Source organism: Carassius carassius, chromosome 3, assembly GCF_963082965.1.
Source record: "Carassius carassius chromosome 3, fCarCar2.1, whole genome shotgun sequence".
Classification (NCBI taxonomy): Eukaryota; Metazoa; Chordata; class Actinopteri; order Cypriniformes; family Cyprinidae; genus Carassius; species Carassius carassius.
Window position 1 is genome coordinate 36251136 of NC_081757.1, and position 21277 is coordinate 36272412.

The window sequence follows — 21277 nt, forward strand, 5'->3', positions numbered from 1 at the left end:
TTGACTTACGGTGGAGCACCTAGACATTATCCGTATTAAGGCTGGAATACCAAACAATTTTATGATTATAAAATTCTGAACAAGTTAGTTTCTAGGAGACACACAACAAATGAAAACAAAATGTTCTAAAATTGGCTCAAAATATCACACGTTTAATTTCCTCCTACTGGAGATAAAACTGTTCCCATCAGTTTCTGTGATATCTGCCAGTTCCAATCTGCAGACTGGATCTGATGTTTAGCAATAAGCGTTGACTCCTCAAGACTATAAATTGGGGCAAAAATACGGGAAAAGCATGTGTGGTGTATTTCATCCTTTAGTGAATACTGCACCTCTGTTGATTTCACATGGAATGGTGGTTCCAAAAACTTCAAGGAAAATTTGAATGGAAATACTCAAACAAACACTATTATGTGGGCCCACTAATGTCCTCTATGAAATATTCTACTGACCCACAGGGAAGGAGGACCCATGCATGAAATATTTGTTGAGGTTATTTTAATGATGATTCTTGCTTGTTCCATCTAGACTAAACACTGTGACACAATAAATCTTTTCCATGTTAATCAAAGTTGTCATCCTAACCAGCCGCGACGGCAATATGCATCAGGAGATTCTATTTTAGAAACAGTTTCTATTCCTGCAAGAACATACAAATTATTAAAATGATAACTTTTGGGTTCCGATTATGTGATTTATTTAATGTTAAAAGTGTCTAAAGTGAGTTTGAACCTTTTGACTCACCATACTTGAAGCGTCAATGAATTATTTAACCTCTTTAGATCTTGAAAATAAAGAGACTAATGAAATGCAAAGGTTGAAACAGTGAACTCCATGTGAACAAACAATCATATTTCATGACAAAGATTGATTCATTTACTCAGTATTTGTAATAATGTTAAAATACAGGTGGTTTAATATTTATGAATGTTTATGAAGTAGATTAGAGCAGTGTGCTTACAGAGAGACTTCTGACTGGATGTGATATTTGAATGATTTTGTCATGTCTTGTAGCAGTGTCGTGTCTGATGTGGACAGATAAATTACTTGTCGCTGTAATCTTTCAGCATTGTGTCAGGTTAGGACACAGTTTTAGAGTAGATCTTATTGTGCTCACTATGTTGTTGATTTCCTGAAGAACCAGAAATCTAGAAACGACATGGAAAATTGGTTTGCATTGGGTATGATCAGACTACTAACAACTAAAAAGATCTGATACTGCAAAGCATTTCCAATTCAGATTTCTATTTGAAGTCTAAGATCTCAAACATGCATATTATTATTTATCAAAGAAAAATGTGGACACAAAATACGAACTGTGTCATAAACACAGAGTCATTCATACACAACATCTTTTATAAAGAAAGAGAAAAGGAGATGCATGCATTGCACTGCCATTCACTCCTCTTGTCATTAAAATCTTGTCAAGGTGCATTTACATGCAAGGCCAAATACTTGCAGTAAACCACAGTACATATAGGCCCTCGATGCTGACCTCTGACCTCCAGCTACTCTCATGTGTCAGGGTGTTTTGAATAGTGCAGTTAATGGGTAAACGGGGTCGCCCTGAGTTTCAATGAAACTACTGACCTCATTAACTGGCACCATCAAATATCTATTTAAGCTTGTTTCACTGGGCCTTTTCAAATGCAACATTAACAATGAGAGACAAGGACGTTAGCAAAAGATTTGCTCCAATATGTTAAGGCAATTTCAGTGGGTGAGTGAATGGAAAAATGAAAGTGACATCAAAAAGCTGCAAGCATCCACATCAAAGAGTAAGAGACTTTGAAGCATCAAGGGTTATGTCATATCTTTATAAAGCTATTAAACATTTCAGCTCATAATGTCCACATAAAAACACAATATTGAGTTGAATTGTCTTAAATTAATTAATCTAAAACGTGGATTTTGGAATACACCTTAAAATGTAGTTGTTGTATTTGTATTTGTGTTTATAATCACCAACACATGGAACAGCAAAACTCAATGTTATATTCAAAGTTTTGGATGCCAAAGTTTGTTAAATTAGCATTGAACAAATAGTGGCATAGATGCAGTTTTTTTTCTGCAGTTTTGCAGAAAGCAAATTTTCTAATTCTTTGTTCACTGCATGGACAATGATGAAGTGACTATTAGCTTGAAAAAAAATGTTAAGGTTACAATTATGCAGATAAGGAACTGAAATAATCTATAACTATAATCATTAATTTTCCAGAAAATGCTGCTGCCTCCAAAGTCAGCAGAAATTAGTATGGGGAGTGTGTCCCAAGTCTTCCCCACAAAAAATATAAATATACTGTTTTTGAGTTAATGGTGAACCTGTTCCTCCAGAATGATTAAGACACCCTTGCTGAGCACTATTCAAATGCTAACTAACTAACTAACTAAATGAATGCAACTTATAAAATGCAACATCAGATTGTGATTTTAACCAAGTCATAAGTATAGACACTTGTGAAATAGCAATTATCTTATCACTGACAGCGTTGCCTTTAATCTGCTCACAAAAATCTTGGCTTAAGTACTGCAGCTAATTAACCACACACACAAAAACAAGAATGCATTTAAATATTGATTATCGCACACACATACATTCTGCTCAACCACCAAGCTTGAGTATTATGTGTGTTTGCGAGTATTATTATGAATATTTTAAGAGCACATTTAACACGGTGAAGCCACACAGCCTCGGAGAGGGATTTGAGCCCACTCATCAGCTAATGACCCTGGGCGCTTCCAGCAAACCTCTTCATATTTTAAAGAAAGTCGATAACACAAGCAGCCCAGTCAGCAGCATTAAGATTCATACAGACGCCACGGGACCAGAAAAAAAAAATTAATAACACGCGTGCCTAACAATCCATCCTATGATTTAGAGCAGGACTGAACCCCTCTGCTCAAGATGCAAAGTGGTAATGAAAACACATCCAAGATGAATTCTGAACACGCATGCTTTTAGCGCTTTACCTTCACACATGGAGAAAAACAAACTCTGTAGTCTCTTTTCTCAACTATGCTAGTCAGTTGCAAATAGCTTTTGAATTTTTTTTTTTTTTATCTCTCTGTGATTTGTTTTAAGTTTAATAAATTACCTTTTTATAAAAACTATGTCTAGGGTTTAATGGCTTGCTCACCAATGTTTTTTTTTGTTTGTTTGTTTGTTTGTTTGTTTTTTTGTGAAAATACAAGATTTGTATGCTTGTCCTGATAAAAACAAGCTAACAAAAATCTGCATTAGTTGGAAGAGGTACTCAAGCTATATCTACCACTCGCATTTTATATTTATGAGGACATCACTAAATCCATTTAACAAATGAATAATAAACAGAACAACAGTCTGTTAAAGTCTGTTATCAAGCTAGTCACCAATGTGCAAGAAGTAAATGCTAAAGAAAGTGCAAACCCTGAGACAAAAACACAAAAACCCAAGGAAAATGAAAAAAAGATGGAGATTTCTTTCATTTTTTCTAGCTTATCTCCTATTCAAAGTTTGCCCTCAGCCACATGCAGTCACAGCATCATCTCTACGGCAAAGCTGGGCCGCCCTCCCAGAGAGGCTAGACAACATATGGTGCTGTCTCTCAACACAGTGGTGTGACAGTCTCACACAAAGAGAGACAGAGAGAACCAGAGGAAAGAAAAGACAGAAGTGGCTGCGAGAAGGTTAGAGAAGAGGAAATAAGAACCTGCTGTAGAAGTTAATGCAACATTCATCTCACAGAGTAAGACTTTTGACTATTGGCATAAAGTATGGTCCACGCTGCATATTATTCTGCCAAAAAAAAAAAAAAAAAGGTAACAATATTGATCATGATAACTATAAATCTTTAATAATTGAGAAGTCCAAAAACCATAAAGGGACAATATATCTGGAAGCACTTTCGGAATAAAACACCAAATCAACCATTTACAGTTTTCACTTTACCACAGTTCCACAGAGAGTCTAACTTGCACATGAAACTTTTTTTTTTACAAGTTCCTGATTTTGCTGTACACATTTTATGATATCATTGCATTGTATTCCAAAGAAAAGAAAAACGCGTTTGTAATCTTACATGTTTCCCCTTTGAAGTGGCTTTTTTCTTTTTTGGGTGACAATGCTTACAATCTTTCAACAACAAAAAATTGAAAAGTACTAAATTACTAAAAAGTCATATATTCATTTAATCCATAAAATTAGTCAAGAACTCTGGAAACTCACTGAGAATTATGTTTTAATCAGCCACCTTCTTTATCCACATGCTATTTGATTGGTTGTGAATAAAATCACCTCTGACTGATCAGTGACACATGGTAGCCATGAAAAGATGGTAGCCAAATCTACAGTCTAGTGACTGTGCATTGATTTTCATGCACAAGCTTGGCATGTGGGGCCGGGATCAGATTTCCCTGTGTTCTTCCATCTCTCTCCAAATTCAAATGAAGTATGAACATCTGATTACTACGTGAAGTGCAAAAACAGCCCCAAAACACTGTCCTTGAAACTTTTCCAAACAAACCTCCAGCAGCTTTTTTGGGGATGACCTGCAGAACTAGTTCAGGTCTAAAGAGGACATGCTGCCTGGAAGTTGGATTGGGAAAGCCCTGATTGTCTCTCCTGTGCAGTCATTTCCGTTGCCTTGAAAGAAAGCAAAGAGAAAACAGAGTGGATCAATAACTCATTAGAGGGAGACTATCAGTAAACTAGAGTGCCATGAGGACGGTAATGGCCAGCAGAGACTGACTGTGAAATACCACTGCAAGGCAGAGCAAACAGCCCAATCTGTATTTCAATCATCAGTCCATAGGAAAACAGACATTTGTGAAGACTGATGACTATGATTAGTGGCTCCGTATGAGGTTCCTTATACTTAGGTCAGATCCTTAAACTTTAGCACAAAATATAATTTTTCTCACACCATTTATCATACAGACATTACTCCTCAAGTTATGTGGTTTATTGAAAAAAAATATGATGTAATGTTTCTAAGCAGTTGGACCACCAGAGACTTTCAAACTAGAACTTTTGGTGTTGACCAGTAAAGTTTTTCAGATGTGCTCCAGTATCAAGTCCACCTAAGTCCAGCTGGTCTGGTACAGTTTATGTGAACTCTGTTACTTATTCCAGTCGATATAAACAAAATCTGTTCTAAATCACAGAAGTGAACCCCTTTTGATAACAAATAATTTGCATCTTTGCACACTCCTGACCATACTTTAATAATAGTGTTACTGTAACAGTTGCAAGTCTCCAAAACAAATTGCCTTTGCATTTCATCATGAGGCGTTAACTAGTGGCAGTGGTAAACAGCTGCTGGTAGAACATACAGTGGTATTAACATGGATGATATAAATGTGTTAGAACTCAAACCCAGATGTCCTCTGAGCAAAGAAACCAAGGGGACAGAGCAAGGAGGTTGGAATCAAACTTGTAATGGGACAAATTGTTAAAACAGCTACTTAAGCAAAGACTTGGAGCTTGGAACACAATATTTTAGGGGTTAGCAAAGAAAATAATTGCAACTGCATAGTAAGAATCACTCGGCAGCACCCTAGGATTGCAGCAGCAGCAGTTTTGCACAGGCAAGCACCACTCATATTTTGGTTAGTAAATGTGTTTCAAAGTACTGAAATTTCTTTTTTTTAAATATGTATTGAAATCAAGTGAGAAGTGAGAGCTGTTTCTGTAATGCTATCTTGCTGCATCAGCTGAACACCAGCATGGGGCCCCATATGTGCATCTCACACTCTGCTCCCAGTGGGCACAAGCTTTGGGCACCGATACTGTCCACACATCTGCTTGGCTGCCAACAGTGCCAGCTTCCACTTCCATTGCCATGGTTATTTGGGAAGCCCTGCTCCTTCCTCTCTGTATGGGCTAGCTAATGCAAATAATATTAGACGTCTGCTACAGGACCTGAGCCCATCAGGAATGAAAAACTGTTTTGTTTCAGTCAGTTTTCATGTATATCTTCAGGTTTTTGATTAATGAAATAAAAAAGAGATAGAAAAAAAAAGATAATTCTATATAATACTCAGATCACAGAGCCTTGTTTATGGTCTAGGTTTGGGCTTAATTTTAGCTTTAAATTACACTCCTGACAAAATAAGAGTAAACAAGATTGATATATAATATACATTATTATTTTCACACAGTGCCCCAACCAGACACAGTGAGACATGCTTCTAGTGCAATTAACATTTCATCTTTCCACACCAAAAATGAATCTGGATCGCAATGTGACTCAATTGCAGCCAATCAGAATATATTTCATGTTCACTGTACAGTTTTAAGGTGCAAGATTTTAGACTAATGCGATTTCATTGGGGGACTACCCCATAAAATGCTATTAAAAATGAATATTGCTGTTGATTTATTGTGTTATTTATGGTTAGTGTTACTCTGTCCCTCTCTCTCTTTCAAATTAACATGCACTTGTAATCTACAATAACACAATTGCCTCCAAAGCTCATACACCCAAAGAACCAAAATATCAAACCATGCCAGCACAGTTTCACTGTTTTCAAAGCAGAATAACTCCAGTGTATGAGTCCTGAAGGCCAGCCCTGTTCCTGACATATGCTCTGGGAAGAGAGTCAGGTCCAGTGTCATGTCTGCAGCATACTTTTCCCTGTCCCGTGTGGAGGATCGCTTATCCCCCTGCAACTGCACATATGCTCGGGACATGGAACAGTTGGACGTGGCCGTGGGCTAAACTGGGTCAGGCTGGCACAGATGGAGCCAAACTCCCAGTGGGTCACCAAAAGCTGAACAAAAAAGAAAACTGCTGTCTTTGAATCTTGACAGATATAATCTGTCTCCATTGAAAAATACCTAAAAACAAAACCTGTAAATAATATTTAATCCAATCTAGGTCACGTGGCTCTATGGATGTCAGGGCTTAGAACATAACGGATATCTACTTCACTTAAAAACAAAGCCTGACATGTTTTTTGTCAAAAGTGCTGCTTGATGTTGCCTTAGCTGCTCCACTCTGATGTAAGTACACCGCCCCTGTCCCTCTTAAATGGAGCAGAGTTTGTTGTTTTATTAAAAGGCTCCGATGTCTTAGATCCTCTGGAGGTTTTGCAACTTTTGCAAAATTTAAAGAACATGACAGTTAGCCCTGGAGATACCAAATGATGCTTTCCAAATAAGGAAAGCTTGTAGCTGCTTTAAACCGCTGATATGTGCTGAACCACAGTCATGGGGAAAATCCTACCAAATCAGACATGGGAAGACCTCATGTTACAGGTTTAAAGTATCAGTCCAGTGTAAACCACCCATTTTGGCACAGATGGAGAGCAGCATTAGTGAAGCTCGACACAATAAATTCTGTATTTCATACTAAATATAACAAATGTTACAGAATAAACATGGAACATAAGCGGGCCCAGCAGAGAACCTTGGGGTATGGAATAATCCAGTAAAGGGTCTTTCTTTCATATATTATTGTCAACAAATTCCTTGAAGCTTTTTAAGTAATACAAAAAAAGGTTTCTTCCCACTCTTTCATGGCATGTTGACAAAGATGTGCAAAAAACTGTTTCCTGAAGTTACCTATATAATAGAGTACAAAGGTTTCCATGTGATAATGTTGTGAACTTCCTCCCGAGACTAGATGTCAACATTGAACAATGTAAGCCCAGATGCAGACTTGTCCTCCTGTATACAAATTGTCCAAGTATGCAAAGTATTTGTTTGTGTGCCATGAGTCTAGCATGTGTTTACACAACTGTATCTCTTGGAAAGAAATCAAGTTTGCAGCTGCAGCACCAAATAATTCATCGCCCGCTCCGCGCCCAGGAGAAGCCACAGGTAGTTGATGATGTGGCAGTGCCAAACATCCCAACTGGCATAGACAAAGCACAGCTGCTGAGAGTCAGTGCAGCCAGATGCCGCCGTCAACGTGCCATGTGTTCTAAGAGGGGCAAGAGGGGGAGAGTGAGGAGCTTGCCAAGGCATTCTCATCTGGTGCCAACCTGACACATGTTTTTGGAACACCCCTTGATTTCTGTTCCCCACTAACTCTCCAAATCTTTAAAAAAAAATAGGGGGCGTCTCTCTTCTCCTACAGTTTTCAGCGAATCCTGGGCCAACCAAATGGGGAGCTGGCGCCCACTGCCGGACGTGTTACCTGCTAACACCGTGACTGAGAAGATACCGGGGTGGCGGACAGCCATTGTAGCTACGCGTCAAATATATGCTCACCAGGTTGCCTTCTGCTAGCCGGTCACCCCTTCGGTCTTCTTTCCAAACCAATCAGATTGATGATGAGCGAATATGTTTGAAGAGCAGCTGGAATTTCAAAATTCAAACCAAGAGCATGCTGGGATCCAAGCCTGATTCCGTTAAAAAGAAAATCATTGAATTCCTCACGAAAGAAGAAGGACGTCCGTCAAAACACCTACCTCACATGCAATACAAAGCGCCAATAATCAATGATCTGTTTAAGGCATTTAAAGCCTTAAGGACTGTGTTCTCGCTTCCAGCTCTTTCTGTGGTGGTGAATGGATCCTTCGTTGACGATACTACTTCTCAAACTGGAGGGGAGATTCTCAGACAAAGCTTTCAGTTTGCAGGAACATGCCATCCCTATTTACCACGGAGGGGTTTAGGGAAGTGAGAACTTTTTGAATGAGTGCCATGTCTGAACAATTCTTATTTGAGGCCCGCGACTGCCAGCTGGTGGCTAAGTGTGCCCGTGCTGTGAGCTGATGCCAAAACCAGTTGGCATGATGAAGCTTGGGTGAGAACAGTGTGATGGCAAAATACATGCTTAGATGTCAATACTCACCAACTTCAGTCCATCTGTCTGTCTGCCTCATCCTATTTTCATACTAGTTTTCCTATGTGTATCAAGTGGTTTACTTTTTCTGAAAAAAAAAAGAGACTGTATTTTTGTAATTGCATTGTATTGTTATCATTTCTAATATATCTAAATGTTGCATGAAAGCTAAGGCCAACATTTGTAACTGATGACATCCATATCACTAAAACAATATATAGCCTACTTCATGTCTATTTTGACCACGAAGATAATGTAGTTAAAGTATTTTCCCTTATTTATAATCACACCTAAGTAAAAAGGTAAAATAAGATCTAAAGATATTGTTGTGGCTTACAAAATGCAAAGCAATTTGATAACACGCAAGAAAAGGTTCCAAGCATAGACTGTATAAAAACAAGTCAAGAGCGTGGTAAATAAAGGTTCCGCTTTGCTTCGATTTTCACACGGATGCATTTTAACGGCGCACTGCATCCAGTATGACTTTCGGTAAGAAACATATTATTGTGCATTCCTGGTTGAGGAAGGTCTTATACTTCTGTTAAGATTTTATGCATAGCGAGCTCAGAAAACGTTATAAACACTAACCTTTCGAGCTGTCCACAACAGGGCGTCTTTAGAAGTTTAAGAAATTTAGGATATTGTATGGAGACTACTTGAATTGAACTGTTGTTTTAAGATTTCCTTTTATTATGTTCGGGTCTCAGAAAACAGCATTGTAAATTCAGTTGTTAAAAAATTACAAGAATTTCTCTAAGAAAGATTTTGTACTGCTAAAAAAAGGCTTGGAAAATAAATTTGCATCAGTCTCAATGAATTACAAAAAAAAAAATATTATTTTGTATTATGAGGCTTGGGATTTCTGACACCCCCATAAAAAAAAAAAAAAACCCTATAAATAGTGGTGGAATCTTTGCATTCTGTTAATAAGTACATGCATATACTGTGTGTGTTTTGTGCTGAAGTTTAAGGATTTGACCACCTAAGAAAGTGACAAGTGACATGACATTCAGCCAAGTATGGTGAGCTGCATTTAACCCATCCAAAGTGCACACACACAGCAGTGAACACACACACTGAAAAAGGGATATTTGAAAGTCTGCAGAATGAATTCTTGTAATTTGGAAGCATCAATCAGAACAGGATAAAAACAAACATAAATTCAGTAATGGTTCAGAAAAAATGCAACCTTTATTGTACTTGTTTTTACAAACTTTAATGAAGAAAACTAAGTTTAATAAAAAAAAAAATAATAATAATAAAGTAGCTATTGTATTCATGAAAAGTCAAGCGAAAATGCTGACGGGTAAAAAATCTTTAATGTTGAGACTTATGTCGTAAACAATGCATTTTAATTGTCTTCTTGAAAAACTGGGTATTTTTTATTTTTATTTTTATTTTATATACAGTCAGTGCATATCAATATTAATAATTACTTTTGTTTTATTTTATATTCCCAAGCTTAGACAGATGACAGACTGTGGGCAGCTCCTGTTCAATCCTACACTATGTTGTCCTTACACACCATGTCCATCTGGAGCTGCTCTTCAAGTTGGTCTCACTGTAAAGGAGGCAGAAGACTCCTGAAGTGGCTGCTGGGAAATGTTGAGCAGAGAACATTTGCATCATCCTATCTTAAAATCTCATCAGCTGTAGGAAGAGTTGCTCCTGTTTTCTCCAGAGCTTCTGCGTATGGAGACAGTGTGGCCATTACGGATCACAGCGGGAGCCACACCTACCGCTCCCTCTACAAAAACAGCAAAAGCCTGGCGGGGCTCATTACTAAAGCACTCACCTGTCAATCAGGAGACCTGCAGGGTAAGCGTATCTCATTCCTGTGTGCCAATGACGCATCCTACACTGTGGCGCAGTGGGCGGCCTGGATGTGTGGTGGCATAGCTGTGCCCCTCTACAGGAAGCATCCTCCAAGTGAACTGGAATATGTCATCTCAGACTCCCAGAGCTCGCTGCTGGTAGCCGGACAACCTTTCGTGGATACCCTTGAGCCCTTGGCCCAGAAACTAGGGCTGCCCTGCCTACAGCTTCCCACCACGTCTAGCCTAGATACTCTACAGTCTGAGGACGCACAGATGCTGCCAGAGGAGAACATCTCAGACTGGGCAGAGAGGCCAGCCATGCTCATCTACACCAGCGGCACCACGGGCAGACCAAAAGGAGTGCTTCACACTCACACCAGCCTGCAGGCCATGGTAAATGAGTTTGTGTGTGTATATATATATATATATGTATATACAGATACAAACACACACACACACACACACACACACACGTATTATCACAAATAGGACACATGAAAATTGTATCAACCTTAAAAATCTTAAAAAATCGTAAAAACCTTAAATGAAGATGACCATGTTCTGTTTTAGCAAAAACTTTATTATTAAATTATTTTTAGATGTAAAATCAGATTGGATGAGCCACTTTTGAAGCTGTTTGGAAATATATTTTGCTAACAATTTTCACTTGCTAAAAATAAATAAATAAATAAAAATCATATTAAATCTATAAAATAGCCATATCAAGGCCAAACTTTACTGTTACATGCCTGATTTGGCTCTGTTATTTACAAAAAAAAGATGAAAAGGAAGTTAAGCCTCTGTACAAATTCAATATAACATAATTATTTATTCATTAATTAATTAACTCATTCAGTCATTCATTCATTATTTACTTATTTATCCAGTGTTAAGGGTGTTTTAGACATCCTGCTTCACAGCATGCCTACAATAAAACATTAAAACCCCTTAAAGAGATTTGGGTGCACCCAAAAATGAAATTCTGTCATTATTTAGTCACCCTCATGTTGTTCCAAAACTTGTATTTCATATTTTATTGGCAAAACACTTAATGGAAGTCAATAGGAAGCCTCTGTCTTGTCTCTCTGTCTAATCTTTCTTTCTTTCTCTTGTAAAGATTTATTTTTGGCATTTTTGCCTTTTTGAAAGAAAGTTTCAGGTTTGGATTGACATGAAGCTGAGTGAATGATTACAAAAATGTACTCTTAAGGATTAATGTGTCTCAACATAAGTGTAATGCAAAGCCTATAATGGCTTTTTGAATTTCTTCCAATAATATAATCTACACCAAAATCATGCTGCACAACATTGGATATATTCATGATATATTCATGGCACAATGTAATCAAATGAGAAGATCAGGAGTTTCACCTACTCTGATTTCGGAAGAATTGTTACATTAGGATTATTTAGCCGACAACTCTTCTAGTTTGAGATGAATAACAGAAGCTGAATTTGGTTTGATGAGAACTGTAGCTGTGGAATGAGAACCCCTCCCTCCCCTGTTGTCTTTGCATTCTTTTACCTTTGTTCCACTTCGCCTCTCTAAATAATCATTTGGATTGTTTAATTTCATGGGCCACTCAAGGCAGTGGGATTTTTTACCGGCAAAAATTGACCTGCATTTCCAACAGGGTGGAAAATTAGCTCACTATCAATTAAGGGGTAGCCTCTTCGGACAAGCTCAAGTGCCTGTGTTTCACAAAGACTGGACAGAGCTTCCACTGGTCAACTTACATTTTACATTTACATTTATTTACATTTATTCATTTAGCTGACGCTTTTATCCAAAGCGACTTACAATTGCTATATATGTTAGAGGTCGCACGCCTCTGGAGCAACTAGGGGTTAAGTGTCTTGCTCAGAGACACATTGGTGTCTCACAGTGGATTTGAACCTGTCAACTGTTTATCATTCTCACTACTGCCCACTGTTAGGCACAGTGCTGAATAGTCTACTTTTTAAACTCTTTAAGATACTAATATAGTTTTGTTTTTTAATTTTGTTATATACAAATATATATAATTGATTAATGTGGTTTCAAAATCCTTCCCTGTTATAGAGTATGTGTACATCTCTAAATGTGTTTTTTGTAACATTTACAATTGTGGTGAACTGCATTGTTTTGTTTGTGTGCATATGAGGAATGACTGGAGTATGTTTACCAAATCAAAGATAATTTTTCATTTTAAAATAATAGTTGTATTAGTAATTAATGAAAAGAATGGTTAATTTGATAGAAAACAGTACTATCCATAGTAGGGGTGCACGATAAATATCGTACGATAATTAATGCGCATCTCGTCAGTAAAGCCGGTTCTCTAATCAGCGGTAAATTCCATCAGGTGTGTGATTTCACATAGAGCAGCTGTTACTACACAGAGCCATTGTTAACTGAGAAGATGCGCAAATCCACGTTCATTTTCAACGTTTATTTGCGGATCTTCTCAGTTAACAATGGCTGTGTGTAGTAACAGCTGCTCTATGTGAAATCACGCACCTGACGGAATCTACTGCTGATTAGAGAACCGGCTTTACTGACGAGATGCGCATTAATTATTAGACGATATTTATCGCACACCCCTAGTCCATAGATATCAGAGAAATTGGGAAAGAAAAGTAATCCAAGTGTTTTTTTTTTTTTTGGTGATCAATCTGTGACACAAAGATAACCTGATGAATAACACCCAAAGCAATAGGGCACTGGGCTCGAGTGTAAACGTTTCAACCTAATTCAGGACTGTGTGATTGTGTATGCATGCACCAGCCCAGCTGCACGTGGTAAATAATCATGTTCATGCCACAGCACAATGAGAACTGAAGTGTTGCTTGTGAGCATCATTCAGTCCATTTTAATTCAACGGTTAATACTAATTCACATTGTTGATTTAAAGGTTTTGAGCACAATGGCTTTGGCCTGTTTCTGTGTACCCAGTGTGATTGTCCCATGCTTCAAACACGTGGACAATAAGAACACATGTATCTGTAGGTCAAAATCTCTTTTTCTTGTCTTGTAGGTTCAGGGTTTGGTGTCAGAGTGGGCATGGACTAAAGATGATGTCATCTTGCACACGCTGCCCCTTCACCATGTGCATGGCATCGTGAATAAACTGATGTGCCCACTCTGGGTGGGTGCTACCTGCATCATGCTGCCAGAGTTCAGTGCTCAGAAGGTACAGTAACCGCACTAAACACATAATTACCACAGTTTCTTCATATAACATAACATAGTATAGATCCTAAATCTGCTGACTTAAAAGCCAGACTAAAAAGTGATTAAAAATCATTGAATGAGAAATCAAGGGGCACATCTTGTTTGATACAATATAATTTTACCTGTTGGTGCTATTTAATTGCATTTTAAATATATTTAATTAATATTTGTAGTTACACTGTTAACTTGACCTTCAACTACAACCCAAGCCTTATCCACAAAACCTAAGTTTAAGCCCTTTTGTCCAAAACCTAATCCTGTCTTTACTCATTAATATAACCATACATTAGCTCAAGAACAACATGCAGTTACACAGTGAATCGATAGACTTGTGGGCATTTAATGTTACTATAAAGTAGTTAAGGCCACTTAATATAAATTGTGACCAAACTTTTAAATTATACACCATTAATAATCTTCAAAATGAAGACAAAAAGTATTGTGACACTAGTTGTCAAACATTAGTGGAACTTTTAATGTGATGGACTACATCTGCTCAGTTAGTACACCAGTGTGAACTGACTGAACTTCATATGTCTGTTAAAAATTGGCTGGTTGGCTAAAAGTCACTTGGAAAAGTATCAGAAGAGTTTGTTCTGAGAAAGGTCATTATTTGTTTACAGATGCCATTTAGTTTGATATTTGGTTCTCTAATGCAATGACGCTCATACTTTTATTTGTATAAATTTTATATATACAAATACTTGTATATATTGTAGCTGCTGCATGCATAGCATCTTATTAATGTAATACAGTCTGAAATATTGCAGTTTTTACAGATGGTAACTATCATGACCAAAAATTATTACTAATGAATCCAGTAATGATAGAAAAAGTATAAATAAATATTCTTGGTCATTTACTACTTGATTTATATGAATCACATTTGTAACATACTTTTGATTTGCACTCATCACTTTGGACCCTTCTGGACACAGAATACACTATAATAGTTCATAGTAATACAGTACACTTAGGGGACTTTTAACTTGTTAACCAGACCCCCTCAGCTGACATACAGCTGAAAGTGCCCTACCTAGCTTAAAATTGTAACAGTTCCTTACTTCAGTGTGTTACAAACAAAATGTTGGTGTTTTTCGAAAAGAGTACCCTTTGAGCTTTGAAGTGCCTTGAAAAGAATTGTACCACACTGAATTTTTTTTTATTTGATATAAAAAATATATGAAATCAGTCCTGAGACAATCTAGAAAAGTAATGGTTGCTGGTTGAAAGTCACGTCTCATCACGAGTTTCTATTTCAAATCTGAAGAAGATATCATGAAAAATGAGATTCCTGCAACCATTTATCCCCCCCCCCCCAATATAAAAAATATTTACCAACTGTATTGAAGGGTTCTACAAACTATTTTAGTCATTAACCCTTCGCTTAACCCTGGGTTATCATTGTTCTAAACCCCAGGTAAAGCTGCTTTTTACACTTGTACTTTTACCTCGTGTTATACTGTAAAACCCAACAGTGTGAAACGATGGGGTGTCATAATGTTTGGGCTAGATGCTTAGCATCAGACCGCCAATCATGTTCCTCCTGTTCATGTGCTTTGGACAAACAGAGCCTTATATAAACTGTTGTTTCAATGTTTGAGAGGAAAAGTTTGAAATGCTGAGTCAATTAAGGAATGTGTAATATAATATAAAGATGTTTAATGCCAGAGTGTCATTAATAAGCTATGTTTCCATCCAAAGCTGCAAATTTTACTTTTGCGCAAACTTGGAATTTTGCATAAAACATTTGCAAATAAGGTGCCAAATATAACTAAGAAGAAGGTGATTTGCTGCAATAGGAGAAGCCACTGTGGGTCTTTTTTCGTATTAAATAAATTATTTGTGCCTCATAGCGAGCAAACAAAGCATGTGGTCATGTTATCTTGCTTTCGGAGGCAGGTGCCTGCTGTTTGGAAATGCAGTTGTAAAAGAAAGTTCTGGAGATAATTATACCGAACAACTTTGATGACTGACTTTGACTCAGGCATTTCAGAATTTTTTGTCATTAATCACTTACCCCCTTGTTCTTCCAAACCTGTACCAAGCTTTGTTCATCTTTAGAACACAGTTTAAAATACTTTGGATAAAAACCGGGAGGAAGGCTGTCACATTCACTGCCAAGTAAATTACACTGTCAAAATCCAGAAAAGTATGAGTATGCGACACAAGGATACACTGTTTTCTTTCAAATCAAAGCAGAAATGCAAGCAAAAAAAGATATCCTTGTAACGCGGCTGACACAGAAGAGCATACGCTGCCTCATATTCTTCAAAATGGCGCTAAGGTGATGTGGAGAGACATAGGAGATGAATTATTGAATAGGGTCATTGTTTTTGTTTTATTCGTGTACAAAAAGTATTCTCGTCACTTCATAATGTTACGGTTGAACCACTGATGGCAGTCTGTATTCTGACGACGTCTTTCATACAGTGTATTTTACTTGGCAGTGAATGTGACAGCCTCGCTCCTAGTTTTCATCCAAAATATCTTAAATTGTGTTCCGAAGGCGAACAAAGCTTTTACATGTTTGGAATAACATGGGGGTAAGTGATTAATGACAACATTATCCCTTTATTGACCAGCTTTACAGCTGTGCTTTAAACCATTCAGCTTTCTTGCTGGGTAGGCTTCAATTACTGTACATTACTATAAATGTGTTTTCCGTTTGTTTTTGCAAACTATGGAATGAGTCAAAAGTGTCTGTGGTGATTAACAGCATGACACGGATGCAATACGTAGATATTAAGTTGTAAATAATTCCACCGAGCGATTTTATTTGTTCTATTATGCACTCACAGCAGAACTTTCTTAAGGCAAGCATCAGTGCTGATCACCCTTATCGGGTACTTGTCTGAGGGATGCGCTAATTGTAGTCGTGTTGCTGTGTGCCAGCGCTGCAGGCACCAATACCAGGACTCAGGAACTGACAGGTTCTGGCTTAAACCTCTGTGTGTATGTGTGTGCGTAAAAGACAGCCTGAACTGTCACAGCAAGTGCAGAGTTTGCGTGATGGATTGCCCAGTGTAGCTTTGTATCTGGCCACGCCAACTCTCAGTAAAGGCTTTAGAAGCAGATCAATGGATGGTGTGACATTGAGGAATGATCCACGTTTTGTAAAGGGAGGGGGCTTACGGCAGTGAGCAAGCAAGCGGAAGGGCTTTAAGGTCCAGGAGAATTTAATGGGAGTCAAGGATCTGATTGACAAGAAAGGTCTGGAGAGGACACAACAGAGAAAAAGACATTTGGGACAAAAAGAAAGTTACATTCTCTGTTTTCCACAGATATGACCTTGGCTTGAACGCACATGTTAAAAAACAAACGCCTTCTTCGAGGGATCAAACGCTTTCTTCACCACAAGGGTTTTATTATTTACAACATGCGGTTCAGTAATTTTTAATGAAGCGGAAAAATCGATATTTGAGCCACCATTACTTTGGCTTGGAGTTATTTGAGTGATGAGCGCTCATCTCAGTTCGGGTGGGAGCAAAACGTGTGTGTAGATGAATTTATTGTGGTATGAATGCATTAGACAGCCTGCAGTCAAACTCTACTATTATTAATGATGGGATGTAAAAGGTTATCCATCATGAGATGGTGCAGGGCGGGTGTTTTCTACATGTATGTTGCTCATTATTGGATTTCAGTGTGTGATAGTGTGAGATTTGGCATGTACAGTTTTGCATATACACTTGCTTTGAAAGAAAAACCGCGTTAAAAACCCTATGATATTAAAATTGGAGTTTGGTAGCTTTCAGTGTTAGCTCCAAAACATCTTTATGCGAGTGTACTTTCAACATTAACACTGACAAAAACCTTTAAGCAGACACCTTTAGAAAAAGTGATCCAAAATTTTAGAAGAATAAAAAATCTTATAAGTATATATACTATATAGTATGTTTTTCCCCCCAAGATAATGCTCTCTTGAATGTCACTTTTCATTAATTTCACTTGCCATTGAGCAAGTCTGTGATCATAGGTTAATCTGTAAATTAAAGACTATTGTCTATAATAAAAGGACAAGTCCATTCATGTATGTCTTAACCCATCTTATTTCTGAATTTAAAAATTCATAAAAGCTGGAAAAACCTTGTGTTTGTTTATTCGTATTTTATCATTTGAACTTTTGCTGTATGTAGCGATCAACAAGGGAATTTGACTGTTTGACTGTCCAATGACAGGAATCAGTTGATTTTCCACATGATCGGCCAAGAACAAAGAACACACTACACAACTAAATGAATCGGCTGTTTGAATGAATCATTGAATGAATGACTAAATGACTTGCTCATTAAAAGTAATTTGCTGCCAACTACTGGTGGTTTGGTTTAATATTGATCTTATAACAGTATTTATGCATTTGCAATTCTCCGGTGTACATGTATATGGCACATTCAGATGAAACCTCTGTTTCCTCGGCAGTGGTAAGATGTTTGAAGTTTAAGAAGTGTAAGAAGTTTGTTGATACTGATTTCATTTTAATGGTAACAACTCTACTGTTTCTTATTATTCTGATCAAATTGAAACAGTGCAAAAATTTGATTACACATACATTTAATAAGGTTTGGGGGAAAAATGCCCATTTATAAATATAGTGGGCAATGACATCCGTTTTGTTATCTTTCCAATCACAGAGCAATTTATTTTGAGAGTTGCTGAAGTGAGAGAACATCTGTTACAGATTGGGGGAAATTGTAATGTTTAATAATTTTATTTTATTATGTAAATAATTTTTGTATTGAAAAATAAAAGTAGATTTTTGTTTGTATATGCTTTCAATTATAGTTCTAAAATCAATATCGGCAGGTCACACTTTCAGAAAAAAATTACATCAGAATCGGCTAAGAAAATTGCAATAGGAGCATCTGTAATTTGAAAGGAACGCTTATTGCACCTCCCAAAATGTGCTGTTACACAGTCTATGCAGTGTGCAATGAGCCTGACTTGACCTTCAGTCCCACAATGCAAAGTACTTGACTTGACCTTTTATTTTCAGTCTGATGAATGAACAGCTAAAAGTTGCACTCCTCCTCTTTATTTATTTATGTATTTATTTATTTATTGCTACTTGCAGCTGTATTTAATTCATTTGTTCAAGTTTCAGAAACTTTGGGTATTTTATTTTTTTTCTTCAGCTAAAAAAATTAATTGGCTGAAGACTGCAAAACAATTTGACAAGGTAAATTTATTTTGATCGCTTATTGTCAGGAATGTCTCCAGACAAATTGTGCCAGATTTTATGTGAATTTGATGAGCAGCCTGCACATGACAAATTTACACACATGCATAGTGTACTTTGAAATAAACAGTATGGAATTACAAACAAATTCATGCAATTCTGTGTTGGGGGGCTAATGAAATGAAAAACTAGAGCAACTTGGGTACCAGAGTGGAGAGGAGGAGGTGTGGTGATGAGAGATGGGTTTTTGATGATAAAAGAAGTGTCACTGTGTGTGTGTGTGTGTGTGTGTGTGTGTGTGTGTGTGTGTGTGTGTGTGTGTGTGTGTTGGGAGGGTGGGGGGGGGGGGGTTGATGGAGAGAGTGCGAGACAGCAGGAATGATAAGAGCATGGAGGTACTGAAGCAGGAAATAATGAAATGGAGAGAGAAAGAGAGGGCGGGGGGGAGATGTGTGCCTCCCAGGGGGGACAGAGCCAAGGAGAATCTGTCGTTCACCTTCAATTAATTCATGTGTTTCTCCCACTGTGTTCTAAAGGTGCAGCCGGCCGTGCCGCCCGACTGCGAGACTGTGTTTGTGCCTGTGCGAGATGAAAAAGACAGAATTATTATATTGTAACTTTAATGTGTGAATCGTACACGTTTATGTTTGATCATCTATTGTACAGCCTTTCATTCTCATGTGTTTGTATGTCGTACAATGAAAGTATGTGAATGAAATTAGAGAATTAGATGCTGTGTAATTGATTTGTGTGCCTGCATGAGAAGTGTGTTTATATCGGCAGTTATGCTGCTTGTCTGCTTGCATCTGTTTCCGTCTGACAGGCTGGGATGAGTGTGGGTGTGTGTGGCGGGGACTAGGTCTGCCGTCCTTCACTATGCTTCACACAACACATTCATCAAACGCAGAGAAACGCTGTAAAAGCCCAGTGTGTCCTGCACAGTGCACTCTTCACTCTGACCTCAATAGTAGCTCTACAGGGAATCTGAACTGTTTCTCTTCTGCTGTGAATCACACTGACCTTTACAAATCTATACTTGCTTTTTTCCTTTTTTAACAACATTCCTCCAGTCGACAACCTTTCCCGCCCAAGCTTGTACAGTCACCAAGACAAATAACACTACGGATTCACAATCAGTGACTTAATCAGTATCTGTAGTGGTTTTTGTTTCTGTAATTAACTGTAACGGTTTGATTAGGTCGATACTGGAAGCAAATAATATCAGGGTTGTTATTTATTTTTTTATTTATTAAATCCAATTCAAAATGTTTTGGTTATAGAAGTATATTTTTCTATTCTACATTTAAATGTTTTGATGTCTGATTTCACCTACTGTGAACTAAGGGGGTCCGTAAAAGCTGCAGAAAATATATTTTAGTATTCCCATTCATCTCATCTTTGTGATAATAATAATAATAATAATAATAATAATAATAAAAATAATTGTTGTAGCCTGAATTAACTATAGATAATTATTGTTACATAAATAATCCTAAACTTTTGTGCATATCAGCTATTTAAAATGGAATATTTATATCTGTATATGTTATAAAAGAAAAAGAAAATTGTGGTCAGTGTCTTTTAAGAGCCTTCCAATAGAGAGAAAGATTGTTTTTGCCACCGGACACTGAAGTCACATTATCACTGCTGATGCTACCAGGCCAACTTTATAATCGTAAAACATGCCATGCTAAGACAAAAATAATTGTTGGTTAATGAATTTGCCAACATTTGGATCAGTACACATCTACAGTATTAAAACACACTGTTTTAATTATTATTAGCAAATTTGGCTAATGCATTTCCTGTTATATTAAACTGTTCAGTTACACGTTTGGTTGATAATACTTGAATGCTGATTTGTTTTTTGTTTTTTTTGTTTTGCTGTGTTTCAGGTTTGGGAGCAGTTGATCAGTTCAAAGTCCCCCATGGTGAATGTATTTATGGCAGTTCCAACCATCTACTCTAAACTCACTGAATATTATGACCAATACTTTACTCAACCTCGAGTCCAAGACTTCATCAGAGCTGTGTGCAAAGAGAGAATACGGTACTATCCTCTCTCTTTCTCTTTTAAAACACCACAGTAATTTAGCTAGAATCCTGACTCGCAGCTTCTGTCTTCAGATGCAACCAGCCAGAGCATCTCCCTCAAAATTCTCTTTTATTCTTCAGTAAACCTACATCAAAGAGAAGCCTTCAAACCTTTATTTGGCTCAGACCCGTAAGCTTCTGTGTACTTTACCTCAGGGTCAAATGGTGAAAAAAAAGGACTTTTTGAAACAACCAATGCATA

The 21277-nt window shown here is 37.4% G+C and overlaps 1 protein-coding gene and 1 long non-coding RNA gene across 3 annotated transcripts in view; one reads left to right on the forward strand and one right to left on the reverse strand.

The window, feature by feature from the left end:
• Positions 1 to 3807: 3807 nt before the first annotated feature.
• Positions 3808 to 9205, reverse strand: LOC132125800 (uncharacterized). The gene is made up of 3 exons (XR_009427189.1): positions 9109 to 9205; positions 8781 to 8859; positions 3808 to 4621 (listed from the first exon to the last, which is right to left on the reverse strand). It is a non-coding gene; the product is annotated as an uncharacterized LOC132125800 (long non-coding RNA).
• The window catches only part of acsf3 (acyl-CoA synthetase family member 3), a 46943-nt gene continuing 34865 nt past the window's right edge, over positions 9200 to 21277 (forward strand). For both annotated transcript variants that reach the window (XM_059537002.1, XM_059537003.1), the window contains exons 1-4: positions 9200 to 9260; positions 10233 to 10981; positions 13606 to 13761; positions 20877 to 21031. In XM_059537002.1, coding sequence (XP_059392985.1) covers positions 10280 to 10981; positions 13606 to 13761; positions 20877 to 21031 — 1013 coding nt within the window. In that variant the 5' untranslated portion in view covers positions 9200 to 9260; positions 10233 to 10279. The remainder of the gene's footprint in view (positions 9261 to 10232; positions 10982 to 13605; positions 13762 to 20876; positions 21032 to 21277) is intronic.